The sequence below is a fragment of the Palaemon carinicauda genome, chromosome 10, assembly GCF_036898095.1.
Source record: "Palaemon carinicauda isolate YSFRI2023 chromosome 10, ASM3689809v2, whole genome shotgun sequence".
Lineage (NCBI taxonomy): Eukaryota > Metazoa > Arthropoda > Malacostraca > Decapoda > Palaemonidae > Palaemon > Palaemon carinicauda.
This window is the reverse complement of record NC_090734.1, coordinates 140,887,622-140,908,405: the sequence shown is the minus strand read 5'-3', so window position 1 is coordinate 140,908,405 and position 20,784 is coordinate 140,887,622. Positions and strand designations below refer to the sequence as shown.

At 34.8% G+C, this 20,784-nt stretch overlaps 3 protein-coding genes across 3 annotated transcripts in view; all 3 read left to right on the top strand.

The window, feature by feature from the left end:
* Positions 1-7,287: 7,287 nt before the first annotated feature.
* Positions 7,288-10,620, top strand: LOC137648290 (probable serine/threonine-protein kinase vps15). Its single transcript, XM_068381218.1, has 5 exons — positions 7,288-7,434; positions 7,734-7,841; positions 8,727-8,779; positions 9,897-9,984; positions 10,227-10,620. The coding sequence occupies exons 1-5, from the start codon at positions 7,288-7,290 to the stop codon at positions 10,548-10,550; spliced, it is 720 nt and encodes a 239-aa protein (XP_068237319.1). The 3' UTR covers positions 10,551-10,620.
* A 2,061-nt stretch (positions 10,621-12,681) lies between these two features.
* LOC137648289 (glycine-rich protein-like) lies at positions 12,682-17,444 on the top strand. The gene is made up of 3 exons (XM_068381217.1): positions 12,682-12,716; positions 16,718-16,805; positions 17,051-17,444. The coding sequence occupies exons 1-3, from the start codon at positions 12,682-12,684 to the stop codon at positions 17,372-17,374; spliced, it is 447 nt and encodes a 148-aa protein (XP_068237318.1). The 3' UTR covers positions 17,375-17,444.
* Positions 17,445-19,447: 2,003 nt separating this feature from the next.
* Positions 19,448-20,784, top strand: part of LOC137648288 (glycine-rich protein-like) — a 4,853-nt gene continuing 3,516 nt past the window's right edge. Inside the window, exon 1 of the mRNA XM_068381216.1 lies at positions 19,448-19,482. Coding sequence (XP_068237317.1) covers positions 19,448-19,482 — 35 coding nt within the window. The remainder of the gene's footprint in view (positions 19,483-20,784) is intronic.

The window sequence follows — 20,784 nt, the reverse complement described above, 5'->3', positions numbered from 1 at the left end:
CAGGTCAGTCATGGAACTAGTTGTGTCATAGTATTTCTTATTTACCTGTTGGCCCTTCTCTAAAGATTGTCTGGTTTGTCTTATTATTTGAAAGGTTCTTTGCAGTTTCCAAGCTATATAGTCCTGGTAATCATATGTGTGCCTAGGAGGTTTTGCGTCATCTAACAATGAGTTTGGCAGTCTTTTCTGATAACCATAAAGCAAAAAGTGTGGGGTTTCTCCTACTGTCTCATTTACTGTGTTATTCAAAGTAAACTGAACGTCCTCTAACGCTAGGTCCCAATCTTCTGTAGTTGGACTAATGATAGTTCGCAGTACATCCAGTATCTTCTTATTGGCCCTTTCCACTGTCCCATTTGAACTCGGCTTATAAGGGGTTATCTCGCATTTCTTTATCTCAAAAAATTCACAAAGCTTTTTCATTACCTCACTGGTGAATTCGGGTGCATTGTCCGACAAAAGTACCTCCGGACACGAATGTCTTGTGAGTATTCTGGTCTTTAAAGCTTCTGCAACAGAAACTGCAGTTCTATCTCTGACTGGGACAATTTCTAAATACCGAGTCAAATAATCAATGAATACCAGTATATATTTATTTCCTCTCAAAGTTTTTGGAAAGGGTCCTATATGATCCATCTGAACTACCTCAAAAGGGTTTAAATTACTAGGATATTTTTCTAAAGGAGCTCTGACATTTACATGACCTTTATGCCTATTACAAGTTTGACATTCATTTACAAATTGCTTTGCTTCTTCGCTGCACTTAGGCCAAAAATAATTTCTATTTATTGTTCTCAGAGTCTTTTTGATTCCTGGATGTCCTGCCAACTTGTGGGTATGTGTTAGAGTTAATACTTCTTTAGTCAGGGTGTCAGGCACATATAGTCTAGAGCAAGCACTCCTATCCTTAGCCTTCTTATATAATATCCCATTTATTAATTCAAAATCTGACCTAGAGGTTTCATCTTGTAGCAAATCTCCTATTATTTTCCTGATACCTTCTTGTTTCTCTTGTTCTATTTTAACTCTCTCCAAATCTAAGTCTACGACCTGACAGCTGAAACAAAAAGTGTTAGTTGTGATAATTCTTTCAGTATCCTCTTGTGCTCTAGATAATCCATCTGCTAAAGTATTAAACTTACCTGGAATGTATCTAAATTCTGGAGCAAACTCTAGCACACTAATAAACCATCGATTAAACTTTAAGTTATTAGTGAAAGCTCTTTTCTTAAATAGGTCACAGATGGGTTTATGGTCAGTAAGTACATTTACTTTGTGTCCTAACAAAATGTGCCGAAACTTTCTCAGTGCCCAATAAATGGCTAAACATTCCTTTTCTGTGGTATTGTAATTTCGTTCGGCCGCATTCAGGACTCTACTTGCATAATATACTACCCTCATTCGGGTTTTTGCCTTCTGTAACAAAACCGCTCCTATTCCTGTATTCGAAGCATCACATGCTAAGTAAAATTGCTTGCTAAAGTCTGGATACACTAAGATAGGATCTTGGATTAATTTCTCCTTCAACTTTTGAAAAGCCTCCTCTTGCTCTGCTTTCCATTCAAACTCTACATCCTTCTTAGTTAATTCTGTCAATGGTTTAGCTATAGTAGCAAAATTTTTGACAAATGGTCTATAGTATCCTATCATCCCTAAAAATCTTCTTACACCTTTCAAATTTTGTGGAGCAGGATATTCCACAATCGCCTTTATTTTTCCTTCTTGCATGCGTAATCCATCAGCACTGATCACATGTCCTAAATATTCTAATGATTTCCTCAAGAATTGACATTTCTTAACCTTTATCTTTAATCCTGCCAGTCTTAGTCGTTCTAAAACGATTTCTATGGTTCCGAAATGGCTCTCTATATCTTTGCTAAATATAATGACATCATCTAAATAGACTGACACATTCTCTATGTCTCCTAAGATCTGTAACATTAACCTTACAAAAGTCAATGGAGCTGATGTTAACCCAAATGGCATTACCTGAAATTCTAAGTGTTCTTTATGTGTGCTGAAGGCAGTTAATGGCTTTGATTCTTCGTCTAAAGGTACTTGCCAATATCCACTTAGTAGATCTAAGGATGAGAAGATCTTTGCTCCTCCTAACTGAGCCAATACATCATTTATTACAGGCATGGGCATCCTATCAGGAACTGTGTTCGCATTCAACTTGCGATAATCAATCACTAATCTGTAACTTCCATCTTTCTTTGGAATCAACAACATGGGAGAATTATAAGGTGATTTAGAGGGTATGACCACTCCTTCTTCTTTCATTTCTTCTATCATTTTATCTACTATTGGACGTTGGCTGATAGGTAATTTATAATTAGGTATGAAAAAGGGTTTGGCTCCATCATCTAGGATTATCTTATGTCTTAACACCTCAGTCCTACCTAACCTATCACCTGTAATTGCTATGCCCTGCCTATAGTTATTTAAGGTTTCTATTAACCTTTTACGGTACTCAGGAAAATCGGTGTTATCTATCTCCCTATCTATTCCTGCATCAATGTTTCCTATGGTAAAGAATGCTTCCTCCTCTAACGGAATCATTTTGTGTGTAACTTCTATTCCTGTACAAAATTCTGTACCCGCTAACAAATGGAGTCTTTTATCAGAATAATTCATGACATAAGTAGTACAGGCTAATCCCTCCATCTGAACTAATGAGTTATCCATTCTGACATATTCTGGTAATCCTTCTGGGGTCAAGATTACATCATTATTAGTGTGTAGGCGGGTTATCAAATATACTCTAGTAAGAGTATTGGGCAGTAGTACTACATCTCTAGCTAGCCTAAATCTTATTTTGTTTGCATCTGCTGTGCTGATCAGACTTATTTCCCCAGTTTGTACTTGAGTACAAAAACATGAATCTTCATCTCCTCCTTTTTGAGATTCTGTTTCTCTTAAGTGTCTTAATTCTTGTGAATTCAATGTGCCTAGCAGCAAAACTTCTTGGAATTCCCTTTTATCTATTCTCTCAGATTCTCTGTCGACATTTTTCTCCTTAGTATGTGTGCTGCCTTTACAAGAAGTAATTTCCCCCTTTCTGGGTGCAATTGCTAAATTCTCTTCTTTCTCCCTTTCTTCTGATTTTACTTTGATTTCCCTTTCTCTTTCTGAACCGGAGTGTGTTTCAACTATCGAAGCGGTCCCCTGCAAATTGGCCAAATTTGTAGTGGACTTGTCATCAACAAGTTGGAAACAGACTTCCTGATTATTTCCCTTTAGAACTAATCTTCTGTCTTGACAATCAAAAACTATGCCAAAATCTTGCATTGTTGCAAAAGAAATCAAAGCTCGAGCGGGAAATGCTACTTCTTGCAAAACCAAAAATGGCACTTGACACTTCTTCTCTAGCAATTCAATGTTTAAATCTATGGCTCCTACATTGTTAAGCTGATTGCCAGTTATCCCCTGAATTAATGTATCCTCACTCCTAATTGCAGAAATAGGTATATTCAAATAATCAGTTAAGGTATGGAGCCCTATGAGATTTACAGTACTTCCTGAATCTAACAAACTAAGACATTCTTTACCTTCTATCTTGATATTTGTCTTGGGTAATGATTGCTGTCGGAAGGATAAATATGTTGCTGGCAACGTGGATGTACCTCCGCTACCTGCAACATCCTTCCATTCTTTGGTTTCCCTATTTCCTGGACTCCTATCCTGCTCTTCTAGTCACTTTCTATTACCTTGTTTTTCTTCGGAGTAATTAGTAGGGTTTGAGTTATCCCTTGCCTGTACCTGAGGAGTATTTTCGGAGGGTTTATTATGTTTCTTACCTTGGTACCAACATTCTTGGTCTGTGTGACCTCCTCTTTGACAATACTGGCAATACCTATTCTTTGGTCTAGCTCCCTTATGATGATAATTCCCTCTAGATTTATATGTTTCATTATAATTTCCTCTGTTTTGTTCATTTGACTTGTAAGGGGGCTGGTTATTTTGATAATTTTTATGGTAATATTTATTCCTACCGGTCTCGTTATTTTTATCTTCCCTGTAATTCTGATACCTTCTTTGCTTGGTATTTGCCGAAAAAGTGACCTCTTCAATTTGGGTCTCGTTTTTCTGGATGATTTCCTGGATTTGGCTCAACGTTTTTGTGAGCTTCTGGGCAGGATCTAACTTTAGGTCCTTGAAAGCCTTCCTTTCCCTTTCACCAAAGGCTGCATACAATGTACCGTAGGCCATATAAGTCAAAATTTCATCTAAATCCACCAGTTGGTTATTATCCTCACTAAACTGCATTCTGTTTCCTACCGTGATTGTGGGTAATGACAAAATGTCTTCCTTAACTACTCCTAAATGATTCAGAACCTGGGTATACAGACTAGGCATGGAATCACCTTCAAATTTAGCCGAGTTAAACCTATACAAGTTCAACAACCGATCGGTCTCCTTGGCCGATCGCCACAATAGTCTGCATTCCTCCTTGAACTCGTTGAAAGTGGTAATTTTTTCAAAGGCCTTACCGTTTAATGTAGGGTGAGCATCCCCTACGTCTACGTTGACTAACATCATTGCCTGTTTAATTTTTGCAACATCGTCAGTTATTTTAAAACTAGCGATCCTATTCTCTGTGTCCGCTAACCACTTATCCACACTGTATTTCTCTAACCTTTGTTTGTCGGGATTATCCCTACTTACATTTCCACAAAACCGTGTGGTTTGTGTGATCAGCCCAGCGGAATTCATATCGGCAATATTTGCTCTTACCGGACTCGAACTTCGGTTTCTAGTCAGATTTTGACGTCTTCCTACACTAGCACTTCGCGACCGTCTGTCTGCAGTTAATCTCAAGTCGTATTGATATTGTGTAAGTCTTTGGAAAATATTGTCCAGACTCATATCACAAAAAAAGGAAAAATTAAAACACCAAAATTTTCTTACGAGAGACAAATGCCCTAACTTCCTATTCTATAGAGAGACAGTATTTATACAAAACAAGAGAGTGAACGAAAACATGCAAACTACTCACATATCCATGGGTTCACGACTCCTTTGGTTTCCCTCTGTTTTTCTTGAAATTGTTTTGTATTTCTTCGACACATAAAAGGGGGTTTCAGCACTTTCCTGAAATAAAGCCAGTATTAGTTCAAACTTAATACAACACGGCACAGTATCCCTTAACGATGCCACCATTTGTGAAGATGTCTTTGATTTAGTTAGCAATAACTTCTTAATTAGTCTAGTATCTTACCTCTTCCTTTAGTTTAATATTAATTGAATTTCTCTCAGGAGTTTACATAAGCAAAGTTTCGTGGGTGAGGGATACGAACGCTGGTTTCTTTCTTTACTAGACATAAAAAGGGGTTTGAACAGGCACTTACAAGCAGTCAAAAACAAAAGCGTGGTTTCTACATTAACACTTAGTGATGAACTCAGACGTCTTGACACTGGCTGGAGAATTTGGTGAATCCTGGTTTAGTTAGGCCTAAACGTCATCTATAGGCCTACTGTCGTCGCTGAAGTATAAGCCTTCGTCAGGTGTTGGGAAGGCTGGCGCGAAGTTCTAGACACGCCTTGGTCACTCGGGGACGTCACGCCTCTCGGTCGCTCTGGGACGTCTCGCCAAACGCACTCACAGACACTCAGGTGCGGGCGTAGTAACTTTGTTCGTCGTCCTTCGTTCTCAGGGGTAATTGTTCCCCTGTAATTTCTCGGCTGCTTTAGTATTCTACGTAATCGCCGTCCCTCAATTTGGTATAGGCAGCCGCCATGTGTTGTCGTCAAGGAGACCCGGCAGGTTAAGTAGGTCGTTAGACCTATTATACAGAGTGACTACTAGGAAGAGGGCGAGATGCCGTCTTCTCGTTGCTTATATATGGTCGTCCTGGGCGTGTCAAGCTATCCTTAATCACGTGACTTTTTCCCGGCTTCCACGTCTCATTCGTCTATGTTCCGTTCGACATTCAAGAACGGATCCTGTCGTTTGGGGGGGTTGTTTACGGGAAAGAACCCTGGAGTCAGCGAAATTAGTTGAAAACATCCTACCTAACTCCCGTTCACTCTCCTGTCTCTCCACAACTCTTTCTATATCTTTACAATTACTACTAACTGCATTTGTCTCCCCATTTCTTATCAATTAACAAAACCCACAAATAAAGACATCAATAACATACACAAACCTTCTGCATATGAAACTTACTCAAAAATAAGCATCTGTCTGACATATATATATATATATATATATATATATATATATATATATATATATATATATATATATATGCATATATATACATATATATTATATATATACATATATATGTATATATATATATATATATATATATATATATATATATACAGTATATATATATATATATATATATATATATATATATATATATATATATATATATATATATATATATATATATATATATATATATAGCATATACATAATTTCATGTATGCATGAAATTATATATATATATATACATGTATATATATATATATATATATATATATATATATATATATATATATATGCATATATATACATATATATTATATATACATATACATATACATATACATATATATTATATATATACATATATATGTATATATATATATATATATATATATATATATATATATATATATATATATATATATATACAGTATATATATATATATATATATATATATATATATATATATATATATATATATATATATATATATATATATATATATATATATACATAATTTCATGTATGCAGACAGGATATTAAAATTTATCCTGCCAGATTCAGAAATGGTTCCGATAGCTACAACAAAGCATTGACATCGAAAAAAATCCTGTTTACTCATCCGGATGCATCTCAAAATTGAATACAAACTCTCAGTAATCCTATACATAAGATCCTCAAAAAAAGTCATCAAAACCATTAATAAACCTTCAATAGAGCTTGTGGACAAAGGCAAATGTTGCTTAAACCCCTGTAAGAAACCATTTTTCTCCAGACCCTATATTTTTGAAAGTAAATCAGAATACCAGATCTTCACCAATTAAGACAATATTATCGAATGAATCCCTAAGTTCTACTGGTAATATGATAATTTCTAGAATTACAACCTCAAAAAGTGCTGGTTAAACTCCAAGTTAGTCATGAGCTTTATGCTGGGGACACACTTACGCGGTAGGCCTTGGGCATCAGAGGAGATACAGTAAAATCCAGAAAATTTGAATACCTCAGGCACTTTCAGGTTTTATTCCAGCACATATTTTTCGAAACGCAAGGCACCGCGGCATACATGACTCATAATGCAGAGTACGGGACCAGGGAAGATGAACATTGCTGGCACAGAGCAATAAGGGCAATACATGGAGATACATCGCCATATGATACACCGCTGTATATGGGATCTCATCGCAGTGGGCAAGTTGTAACATCTCAATTGGTAGGGCACTTTGCGGGAATGATCTTTGTGTAAGCGGTATACATGCGATATGGATCGCAGCATGTGTGATCCACGGGAGTCCCATACATAAAAAGGCACCACCAATGAATAGGATCTTTAGATGAAGCAAATAGAGTAGACGGTTATCTTTGGGCAGTGATTGTACACACGCACACACACACACACACTCTCAATTTGAGGTAGATTTGGATTTATAATTCTCAAAACTGTACAAGGGAGTTATTATTATAATTTGATATAATATGATACTAGATCTTAACCATAATTAATCAATGCAGTGTTCATATACAAAGCTTGACCGTGGATGGCGTACCGCCGCTCCTAGTTTGTATATCAGTGCTGAATGCAAGCACAGTGATGCATGCTGCCACATTTTTCATAGGGAGGTATACCACATATATAGTTTTGAGAGGCAATTCGGATAACAATAACGGCGGAACAAAAAACAGATAATGTGATGCATTACCTCCATTCACGTGTTGTACCGCAGGTGCCCGACCATCACCGCATGCTAGGTGAAAAAAAATGGAGCAGGTTTCATTTTGTCTGCCAGTGTAGCAACGGAGCGTGGCAAACTGGGATGTATCGCACATGTGATGACGCTCATCTTGGTCTATGGGTTTTAGCATGAAACACACCCGGGATGAATGGGGATGTGTGGCGATATGATCAAAATTTAGCTAAAATCCACATCTAATCGCATTGCTATGGATGTATCGCCCAAGTGTGACCCCAGCATTAAAATGCTTACTCTATACTTCCAAAGAAAGCTTAAAACCTCCATCCAAGATACACTTCAGTCCAATATTAAACTTGAATATGTCTACAGCAAGTGGAAAAATAAATAGTCATAAAAATGGTGGATGGTGGAAGAGACAGAGAAGCAAGGTCGTTGTTCTAGTAGTTATTGTAGATTCAGGCAGCTTTGTTCTGTCACGGGCTCTTGCTTCATTCGTAGCCTTATAGTGAACTTGTATGGCAGAGAAGAGGAGAAAATGTGGTTAGTTGCAGGATAAGGAAGAGAGACAAAGGCGGTATTGTAATCTCTTTAAACCGGTCTGGTATCCTTCAGTTGAAGGGAAATATTTTAAACAGCTAGTTTCAACTGATGGGGAAAGAACCGAGAAGGAAAGGAAATAAATTTGAAGTTGAGTGAAATCTGTGTAATTTAAAGAGAGATGGGTATTCTGAGCATATTTGTTACCCATGAGAGATTAAATGACATAGAACAGTAGCGAGACTGGGAGAAAAATAGAGAATATGTCATTCAGGTATTGGAGGAAGGAGGTAATGAGGGAAGTGATCTGACCTTGCGGGATCCAAGGTAAGTATGCATGAATAGATTGTTGAGCCTACTTTTCTTTATGGAACTAAAATCTGTGTGTGTGTGTGCGTGTGTGTGTTGAATACAATGGGTATATTTTAACATAAGTGACAATCTTGTTACAGGTGTTGTATATATCAAATCCTCCTGTGTGTATTGAGTGATGAAAAACAGTGAGGGGAGTAAATTACTATATACATATATATATATATATATATATATATATATATATATATATATATATATATATATATATATATATATATACATATATATGCATATATACATATATATAAATATATATATATATATATATATACATTTATACATATAAATATATATATATATATATATATATATATATATATATATATATATATATATATATATAAAATGTTTGTGTGTGCGTGTGTGGGTCTATATATATATATATATATATATATATATATATATATATATATATATATGTGTGTGTGTGTGTGTGTGTGTGTGTATGTGTGTGTGCTCACGCATGTCTATGTATGCTCATACACATATATAAATATGTTTACATACACACACACACACACACACACACACATATATATATATATATATGTATATATATATATATATATATATATATATATATATATATATTCATATATATATGCATATATATATATATATATATATATATATATATATATATATATTATATTTATTATATATATATATATATATATATATATATATATATATATATATATATATATGAATATATATATATATATACATATATATATATATATATATATATATTATATATATATATATATATATATATATATATATATATATATATATATATATGTATGTATATATATACATACATATATATATATATATATATATATATATATATATATATATATATATATATATATATATATACATATTTCTCTTTCTATCTACTCCAGCACAGTTAGGATAGAGGCAATCTTTTTACAACTGTCAAGGCAAAATACCAAAATTCACGGTCAATGCTAAACGAGTCATAAGAGGGCGTGGCCCAGATTAAAACCGAATTGCTAAAATAAAATATCGAATTCTCTTTCGTCTCTGCTCCCTATAAAAGCCAGATTTTGGGGCAGTTTAGGCACAGTTATCAACAGCCTCCTCCTATCTCCACTACAACAATCACATCCACAGAGATGAAAGTCTTGGTGAGATGAAATTTGAGTTTTTGTGATATAGTTTTTATCAGATATTCATTTATATCTCAAGTATTTCTGGTTTTTATATGGTGCAATGAGATTCCTACTTATGATACTTACAAATAGGATTTCAGCGTGTGTGTGCATATCTATAGATATTTACCCCTAATTTTTGGCGGGTTTCGTACACTAGTAATAAATTAATTCCTAAGTTAACTTTCGAGAGATACTTAAAGATATAATCGAATCAGGTCGTCGCAATGTTGGTGGTTTTGGCTGCTGCCCAACAAAAGCGCTCAGCCGATCCTGGAATTGGAATTGGAGGACTTGGCAGCCTTGGAGGTCTTGGAGGAGGCCTGGGAGGAATCGGGCACGGGCTAGCTGGCGGACTGGGAGGCCTTGGAGGCGGTCTTGGAGGCCTTGGAGGTGGACTGGGAGGCCTTGGAGCCGGACTTGGAGGCGGACTGGGAGGCCTTGGAGCCGGACTTGGAGGCCTTGGAGGCCTTGGAGGTGGACTCGGCCATGGAATAGGTCTAGGAGCTGGACTTGGAGGTCTTGGAGGATTCGGTCGCTAACATCCTTGCATATTTGGAATATGAGTTTTCTTGATTAATGTCACAGAAATGTCCTAAAAAAAAAAAGAAAAAAAAAAAAAAACTCAAGAATTTTATCTTAAATGAGAGATAACACAATGTTATAGAAAATTAATTCTATTTTTGTATGAATATAAAGTTTAAAGATTTGAATTATGTTGTTTATAACATTTACCCAGATCATGTCTTCCAGTTATTGTATAAATTACTGTAAATATAATTTTACTTGCAGCAGTTAGTACTTTTATTCTATATCCTGTGGATATGAAAACAAACCTAAAATGATTTATATAAAAAAAAATCACCGGAAATAAACAATTAACGAATTCTTCAGGAGCAAAAGGCCGTATTGGTAGTAGGCCAAAATAATCTATTTCATTAAACATTTTGGCAAAGTGCTAATGCATTTACTACCTCGAAAAATAAATTATGAAATTCCGTCGGATTTAGATAATTTTAGTAAGAATTTGGAATCACCTTTCAACGAAATAAACTTACCATATTTCTTAAAATGCTTAGCTCATTATTATAAGGGACATTAAAGCCATAATTCTAATTACTGTGAACATAATTTCATATGAGATCATCCATATCTTTTGGGATTCTATCTTAAAGAGGATATATATATATATATATATATATATATATATATATATATATATATATATATATATATATATATATATATATATATATATATATATATATATATATATATATATAAATACAACAACAACAAGTGCAACTGTTTGTAGTCTACTGTAGGACGAAGGCGTCAAATATGTCCTTATTCATATCTGCGTTTTGGCCAATTTTCATTACTACGCTGGGCAGTGTGGATGGGAGACTTCTGATCTCTCATAGCAAACCAATCTAGTAAGGGTACCTCTGACTAATACAGCTTTGTTGATCATGGCAATACACAAACCCTTTCACCACGTTAACTAAGGTATCCACACTCAAAAAGGATATATATATATATATATATATATATATATATATATATATATATATATATATATATATATATATATACATATATATATATATATATATATATATATATATATATATATATATATATATATACATATATATATAAACATATATGTATATCTATATATATATATATATATATATATATATATATATATATATATATATATATATATATATATATATTCAAATAAGCCATATATATTTTTGATATATTAATGTCTGGATTCTCTTAACAACCTCGGGATCACAGACCCAGGCGAAATCTCACAAAGACAAGAGCTTGGCTCCGGCCGGGAATCGAACCCTGGTCGGCAAGTTTATATAGACAGTGACTAACCCACTTGGCCACGAACAAAGATCTTTGTTCGTGGCCAAGTGGGTTAGTCACTGTCTATATAAGCTTGCCGACCAGGGTTCGATTCCTGGCCGATCTTTGTTCGTGGCCAAGTGGGTTAGTCACTGTCTATATAAGCTCGCCGACCAGGGTTCGATTCCCGGCCGGAGCCAAGCTCTTGTCTTTGTGAGATTTCGCCTGGGTCTGTGATCCCGAGGTTGTTAAGAGAATCCAGACATTAATATATCAAAAATATATATGGCTTATTTGAATATGAAAAACACGTAAAAATGTGCAAAATTTATCATATATATATATATATATATATATATATATATATATATATATATATATATATATATATATATATATATATATATATATATATATATATAACTGTATTGACAAGTAGTGGTACAAATACTAGACAAAGTAACATTATGCAAAACTACCGCAAAACCAATATGTGGTTAGTCGTCTCCCTTTTGATAGCAGGAATAAACATTTGCGCAGTACATTCAACCCCAAACCTCACGTAATTAATACGTGATTAATTACAAAGATGTTTACTTACGAATCCAATTAACTTTTGCTCAAAATGAGAATAGAAAAGGCAAGGGTAGGAATGAATTTGAAGCTGAGAGAAATTTGTTTACTTTAAAGAGTGATGGGTATTCTGGGCAGATTTGTTACCCATAGGAGATTAAATGGCATGGATCAGTAGCGAGACTGGGAGAAGAGTTGAGAATATGCCATTTGGGTATTGAAAAAAGAAGGGAAATGAGGGAAAGTGATATGACCTTGTGGAATCCAAGGTGAGAATGTATGAAGAGGTTGTTGAGCCTACTTTTCTTTATGGAAGTGAAGTGTGTGTGTGTCTGTGTATTGAATGCAAATGAAAGGGAAAAGGTACCCATAACTGGTATGTTTTTTTACAACGTAAGTGACAATCACGTTAGAGGTGTTACTTTCTTTTGGGGGTTTTATCTGTTTTGGCTGATTTCAGGACAATTGAAGAACAAATACTCGAGTGGTTCATTGGTAGCTTAGATAAAAAATGAACGGGGTTTGTATTCAATTTCAATGGTTGGCAGTTGTATAGGTGTCAGAGTCAATATCTGTGGTTAATTACAGTATATTTTCCAACATGTTTTCTAAATATCATTAGGGTTTATTATATTTCTTTGTACCATCTCATTGTTATGCATCCACCGAGATAGTGCTGCCTCAATTTTCTTTCTTCTCGTGTTGCAATGTACAGTATTTCCTAGCTTTCTGTTTGAGTTCAAACGGTGATGAAAGTATGTTGGTACTTCTTTCGACGCATCAGAGGCACATTTTGCAAAGGTATCAGTATTTGTATTGTCTTGTTAGCCAACATGGCCTAGTATCCAGTTTATGTTGATTTCTTGTTAATTTTTCTGGTGTGTCAAGGCCTCTTTCTTGATTGTCGAGATAAAGGGGGCTTTTTCCTTTTCCTGTTGCTACCTTGAGTGCAAGTATTGCACTTCTTGTCTCCTAGTGAACTGCTGTATCTCTTTGTCTTTTGAGTTAATCTAGTGGGCCTTTTAAGGATGCCAAACAGTCCACTGGTTCTTGTTACTTAGTTAAAATTAAAAAAGATAATCCTGTAACAGAAAAAGAGACCAAAGGTGACATACGCAAATGTCAAAGCAAACATAACATTATAAAGTTTCTGGACTTTTAAAAAGTAGCAAAAGAAAGAACAGCGTCCTTACCTAATGATTACCAGATTAGGGTTCGAGTCCCGCTCAAACTAGTTAGTTGCTTTGGTCGCTGCAACCTAACTGTTCTTGTGAGCTACGGAGGTGGTGTTCGGGGAAGCCTATGGGTCTATCTGCTGAGTCATCAGCAGTCATTGCTTGGCCCTCCTTGGTCCTAGCTAAGGTGGAGAGGGATCTAGGGCGCTGATCATATGTAATATGGCCTGTCTAGGTTATTGTCCTGTTTTATAGGGCAATGTCACTGTCCCTTACCTCTGTCATTCATGAGTGTCCTTTAAACCTTTAAACAATGCAGCCATCTCCATTCCATTGCAGGAAACAGGCCTCAGAAATGTCTTTAGTTATAACTGGGGTTTGACTATTTTCACCACCAATTGTTAGTCGGTTACGGTTGGTCGAAGTGAGACTGGAATTGTAATGCTAACAGAACCTGGATCTAACGAGCACCGTTTACATGGTACATGGAGATCAGGAATACCTGGCAATGAGAGTAAATGATGTGGGGGGGGGGGATGGAACGGCTTTATACGTAAAAAGCAAAGTCAGCGTATGAAATAGAAATGGCTGAAATATAGAGGAAGATGACTGAATATTTTACAGATAGATTTGATCTCTCGCATAATCATTTGCCGGATATTTCTAGACCTCACTACTATAACGTTTTAATATTATCATTATCATTATTATCATTTTATAAAATATGCCATCGGTCAAGGAGAAAGACTACATGTGGAAGATAAATACAAGGAAAACTAAAGCAAAAGGAAAAATTATCTTATATAAAGTGACAAAAAGATAGATACATACTTCTTAAAACAGCAATTTTAGTAGCACGAATAATCCTTTTGCACAGAAGTGGCTAGAATCAGTTTGCAGGCGGAAAAGATCACCTCTTGATATTAGCAAGATGCCAGAATAAAACGATGGCCAACCAAAGCGAGAATTCTATCTTAGTTAGTAAGGACAACTGAAAATAGTTGTTATATGTATCATTCAGCTTGATTTTACGTATTACTGAAGAATTGTCGAAGGATCTAGATAAAGAAGGAAATATTCAAGAGAAGGTTGCAAAAATTTTGCAGAAACCATTAAAATAGAGGGAAAATATGAGGATTTGAATAGCCTGATTGGTTAAGCTACCTTAAATAGTTAAAGCAGTAGATATAATGATATAATTAAAAGATCATCTCTCTCTCTCTCTCTCTCTCTCTCTCTCTCTCTCTCTCTCTCTCTCTCTCTCTCTCTCTCTCTCTCTCTCTCTCTCTCTCAGAAAAACACTTTGGAAGGATAAAACATTTCTGGTGGCATTTCAAAGTCTTGCAATTGTCTTTGGAAATCCAGAAGTTTATTCAGTGTTATGTTTAGTCTGTATCGTATTCTGTTGTCAATAATCATTGTATATATCAGTGGTTCCCAACCTGGGGGAAATTTCCACCTGGGGGGAAATTTGAAGCTTCCAGGGGGGAAATAATTACACTACCTACTAACTAAAACAAGCGGAAAATGTCCTCATAGTACGTGCAGCAATATGTTGTTAGCCATTCAATTGTGATATGATCATATCAGTTCTCACTGACATGATATTCAAGAGGAGGATTGGAGTATCATGCCCATTTCTGAGGCAGGCGAGTGGGCATGAGGGTTGGGCGTGGCATGAAGGGAAAAATCTGGATGGTTGAACTGGGTGCAGGGGGGAAATGACGGAAAAAAGGTTGGTATATATCAAATGCTGCTGTATGTATAGAGAGAAAAATTGAGTTAGGGGTGTAAATGACTACACCTATGTACACCTGCAACATATTTGAAGGTTAATTATATTACATAGGATGTATTTCGTAGTAAGTTGATAGACCAATTTTAAATAATCAGAAATAAGACGAAGCATGTTTATTATATATATATATATACATGTTTATATATATATATATATATATATATATATATATATATATATATATATATATATGTATATGTATATATATGCATATATATATTTATTATTATTATTATTATTATTATTATTATTATTATTATTATTATTATTATTATTATTATTACAAGCTAAGCTATAACCCTAGTTGGAAAAGCTAGATGCTCTAAGCCCAAGGGCTCCAACAAGGAAAAATAGACAAATGAGGAAAGGAAACAAGGAAATAAACTACAAGAGACGCAATAAACAATCAAAATAAAATACTTTAAGAACAGTAGCATTAAATAAGACTTTTCATACATAAACTATAAAACATAAAAACATCTGGAGGAAGAGATGTAAGATAGAGCAGCGTGCCCGAATGCACCCTCAAACAAGAAAACTCTAATACAAGACAGTGGGAGACCATGGTACAGAGTCTACAACTCTACCCAAGACCAGAGAATAATGGTTTGATTTTGAAGTGTCCTTCTCCTAGATGAGCTGCTCACCATAGCTAAAAGCGCCTTTTTTACCCTTAACAAGAGTAGAGTAGCCAATGAACAATTTCGTTGCAGCTGTTATATATATATATATATATATATATATATATATATATATATATATATATATATATATATATATATATATATATATATACGGGTATATTCATACTCGTACATATGTACAATATATATATATATATATATATACATATTTATATTTGTGTATACGTGTGTGTGTGTGGGTATATATATATATATATATATATATATATATATATATATATATATATGTGTGTGTGTATGTGTGTATGTGTGGAGGGGTGGTATATGGATATATAAATATATGCGCACGTGTGTCTATATATGCTCATACATATATATATATATATATATATATATATATATATATATATATATATATATATATATATATATATATATATAAATGTATTTTATATACACACATACATCATATATTTCTCTTTCTATCTATTCCAGCACAGATAGTACAAAGGCAATCTTTTTACAACTGTCAAGGCAAAATACCAAAATTCACGGTCAATGCTAAACGAGTCATAAGAGGGCGTGGCCCAGATTAAAACCGAATTGCTAAAATAAAATACCGAATTCTCTTTCGTTTCTCCTCCCTATAAAAGCCAGATTTTGGGGCAGTTTAGGCACAGTTATCAACAGCCTCCTCCTGTCTCCACTACAACAATCACATCCAGAGAGATGAAAGTCTTGGTGAGACCTGAAATTTTGATTTTCGTGATAGATTTTTCATCAGTTATTAATTTATATTTCAAGTATTTCACAAGTTTTTATATGGTGCAATGAGATTCCTACCTATGATGCTTACAAATAGGATTTCAACGTCTGTGTGCATATTTATGAATATTTTGCCGTAATTTTTGGCGGGTCGCGTGCACTAGTAATAAACACATGCATACCTTAACTTTTGAGAGACATTAAAGATGTAATCGATTCAGGTCGTCGCAATGTTGGTGGTTTTGGCTGCTGCCGAACAAAAGCGCTCAGCCGATCCTGGAATTGGAATTGGAGGACTTGGCAGCCTTGGAGGTCTTGGAGGAGGCCTGGGAGGAATCGGGCACGGGCTAGCTGGCGGACTGGGAGGCCTTGGAGGCGGTCTTGGAGGCCTTGGAGGTGGACTGGGAGGCCTTGGAGCCGGACTTGGAGGCGGACTGGGAGGCCTTGGAGCCGGACTTGGAGGCCTTGGAGGCCTTGGAGGTGGACTCGGCCATGGAATAGGTCTAGGAGCTGGACTTGGAGGTCTTGGAGGATTCGGTCGCTAACATCCTTGCATATTTGGAATATGAGTTTTCTTGATTAATGTCACAGAAATGTCCTAAAAAAAAAAAAGAAAAAAAAAAAAAACTCAAGAATTTTATCTTAAATGAGAGATAACACAATGTTATAGAAAATTAATTCTATTTTTGTATGAATATAAAGTTTAAAGATTTGAATTATGTTGTTTATAACATTTACCCAGATCATGTCTTCCAGTTATTGTATAAATTACTGTAAATATAATTTTACTTGCAGCAGTTAGTACTTTTATTCTATATCCTGTGGATATGAAAACAAACCTAAAATGATTTATATAAAAAAAAATCACCGGAAATAAACAATTAACGAATTCTTCAGGAGCAAAAGGCCGTATTGGTAGTAGGCCAAAATAATCTATTTCATTAAACATTTTGGCAAAGTGCTAATGCATTTACTACCTCGAAAAATAAATTATGAAATTCCGTCGGATTTAGATAATTTTAGTAAGAATTTGGAATCACCTTTCAACGAAATAAACTTACCATATTTCTTAAAATGCTTAGCTCATTATTATAAGGGACATTAAAGCCATAATTCTAATTACTGTGAACATAATTTCATATGAGATCATCCATATCTTTTGGGATTCTATCTTAAAGAGGATATATATATATATATATATATATATATATATATATATATATATATATATATATATATATATATATATATATACAACAACAACAAGTGCAACTGTTTGTAGTCTACTGTAGGACGAAGGCGTCAAATATGTCCTTATTCATATCTGCGTTTTGGCCAATTTTCATTACTACGCTGGGCAGTGTGGATGGGAGACTTCTGATCTCTCATAGCAAACCAATCTAGTAAGGGTACCTCTGACTAATACAGCTTTGTTGATCATGGCAATACACAAACCCTTTCACCACGTTAACTAAGGTATCCACACTCAAAAAGGATATATATATATATATATATATATATATATATATATATATATATATATATATATATATACATATATATATATATATATATATATATATATATATATATATATATATATATATATACATATATATATAAACATATATGTATATCTATATATATATATATATATATATATATATATATATATATATATATATATATATATTCAAATAAGCCATATATATTTTTGATATATTAATGTCTGGATTCTCTTAACAACCTCGGGATCACAGACCCAGGCGAAATCTCACAAAGACAAGAGCTTGGCTCCGGCCGGGAATCGAACCCTGGTCGGCAAGTTTATATAGACAGTGACTAACCCACTTGGCCACGAACAAAGATCTTTGTTCGTGGCCAAGTGGGTTAGTCACTGTCTATATAAGCTTGCCGACCAGGGTTCGATTCCTGGCCGATCTTTGTTCGTGGCCAAGTGGGTTAGTCACTGTCTATATAAGCTCGCCGACCAGGGTTCGATTCCCGGCCGGAGCCAAGCTCTTGTCTTTGTGAGATTTCGCCTGGGTCTGTGATCCCGAGGTTGTTAAGAGAATCCAGACATTAATATATCAAAAATATATATGGCTTATTTGAATATGAAAAACACGTAAAAATGTGCAAAATTTATCATATATATATATATATATATATATATATATATATATATATATATATATATATATATATATATATATATATATATATATATATAACTGTATTGACAAGTAGTGGTACAAATACTAGACAAAGTAACATTATGCAAAACTACCGCAAAACCAATATGTGGTTAGTCGTCTCCCTTTTGATAGCAGGAATAAACATTTGCGCAGTACATTCAACCCCAAACCTCACGTAATTAATACGTGATTAATTACAAAGATGTTTACTTACGAATCCAATTAACTTTTGCTCAAAATGAGAATAGAAAAGGCAAGGGTAGGAATGAATTTGAAGCTGAGAGAAATTTGTTTACTTTAAAGAGTGATGGGTATTCTGGGCAGATTTGTTACCCATAGGAGATTAAATGGCATGGATCAGTAGCGAGACTGGGAGAAGAGTTGAGAATATGCCATTTGGGTATTGAAAAAAGAAGGGAAATGAGGGAAAGTGATATGACCTTGTGGAATCCAAGGTGAGAATGTATGAAGAGGTTGTTGAGCCTACTTTTCTTTATGGAAGTGAAGTGTGTGTGTGTCTGTGTATTGAATGCAAATGAAAGGGAAAAGGTACCCATAACTGGTATGTTTTTTTACAACGTAAGTGACAATCACGTTAGAGGTGTTACTTTCTTTTGGGGGTTTTATCTGTTTTGGCTGATTTCAGGACAATTGAAGAACAAATACTCGAGTGGTTCATTGGTAGCTTAGATAAAAAATGAACGGGGTTTGTATTCAATTTCAATGGTTGGCAGTTGTATAGGTGTCAGAGTCAATATCTGTGGTTAATTACAGTATATTTTCCAACATGTTTTCTAAATATCATTAGGGTTTATTATATTTCTTTGTACCATCTCATTGTTATGCATCCACCGAGATAGTGCTGCCTCAATTTTCTTTCTTCTCGTGTTGCAATGTACAGTATTTCCTAGCTTTCTGTTTGAGTTCAAACGGTGATGAAAGTATGTTGGTACTTCTTTCGACGCATCAGAGGCACATTTTGCAAAGGTATCAGTATTTGTATTGTCTTGTTAGCCAACATGGCCTAGTATCCAGTTTATGTTGATTTCTTGTTAATTTTTCTGGTGTGTCAAGGCCTCTTTCTTGATTGTCGAGATAAAGGGGGCTTTTTCCTTTTCCTGTTGCTACCTTGAGTGCAAGTATTGCACTTCTTGTCTCCTAGTGAACTGCTGTATCTCTTTGTCTTTTGAGTTAATCTAGTGGGCCTTTTAAGGATGCCAAACAGTCCACTGGTTCTTGTTACTTAGTTAAAATTAAAAAAGATAATCCTGTAACAGAAAAAGAGACCAAAGGTGACATACGCAAATGTCAAAGCAAACATAACATTATAAAGTTTCTGGACTTTTAAAAAGTAGCAAAAGAAAGAACAGCGTCCTTACCTAATGATTACCAGATTAGGGTTCGAGTCCCGCTCAAACTAGTTAGTTGCTTTGGTCGCTGCAACCTAACTGTTCTTGTGAGCTACGGAGGTGGTGTTCGGGGAAGCCTATGGGTCTATCTGCTGAGTCATCAGCAGTCATTGCTTGGCCCTCCTTGGTCCTAGCTAAGGTGGAGAGGGATCTAGGGCGCTGATCATATGTAATATGGCCTGTCTAGGTTATTGTCCTGTTTTATAGGGCAATGTCACTGTCCCTTACCTCTGTCATTCATGAGTGTCCTTTAAACCTTTAAACAATGCAGCCATCTCCATTCCATTGCAGGAAACAGGCCTCAGAAATGTCTTTAGTTATAACTGGGGTTTGACTATTTTCACCACC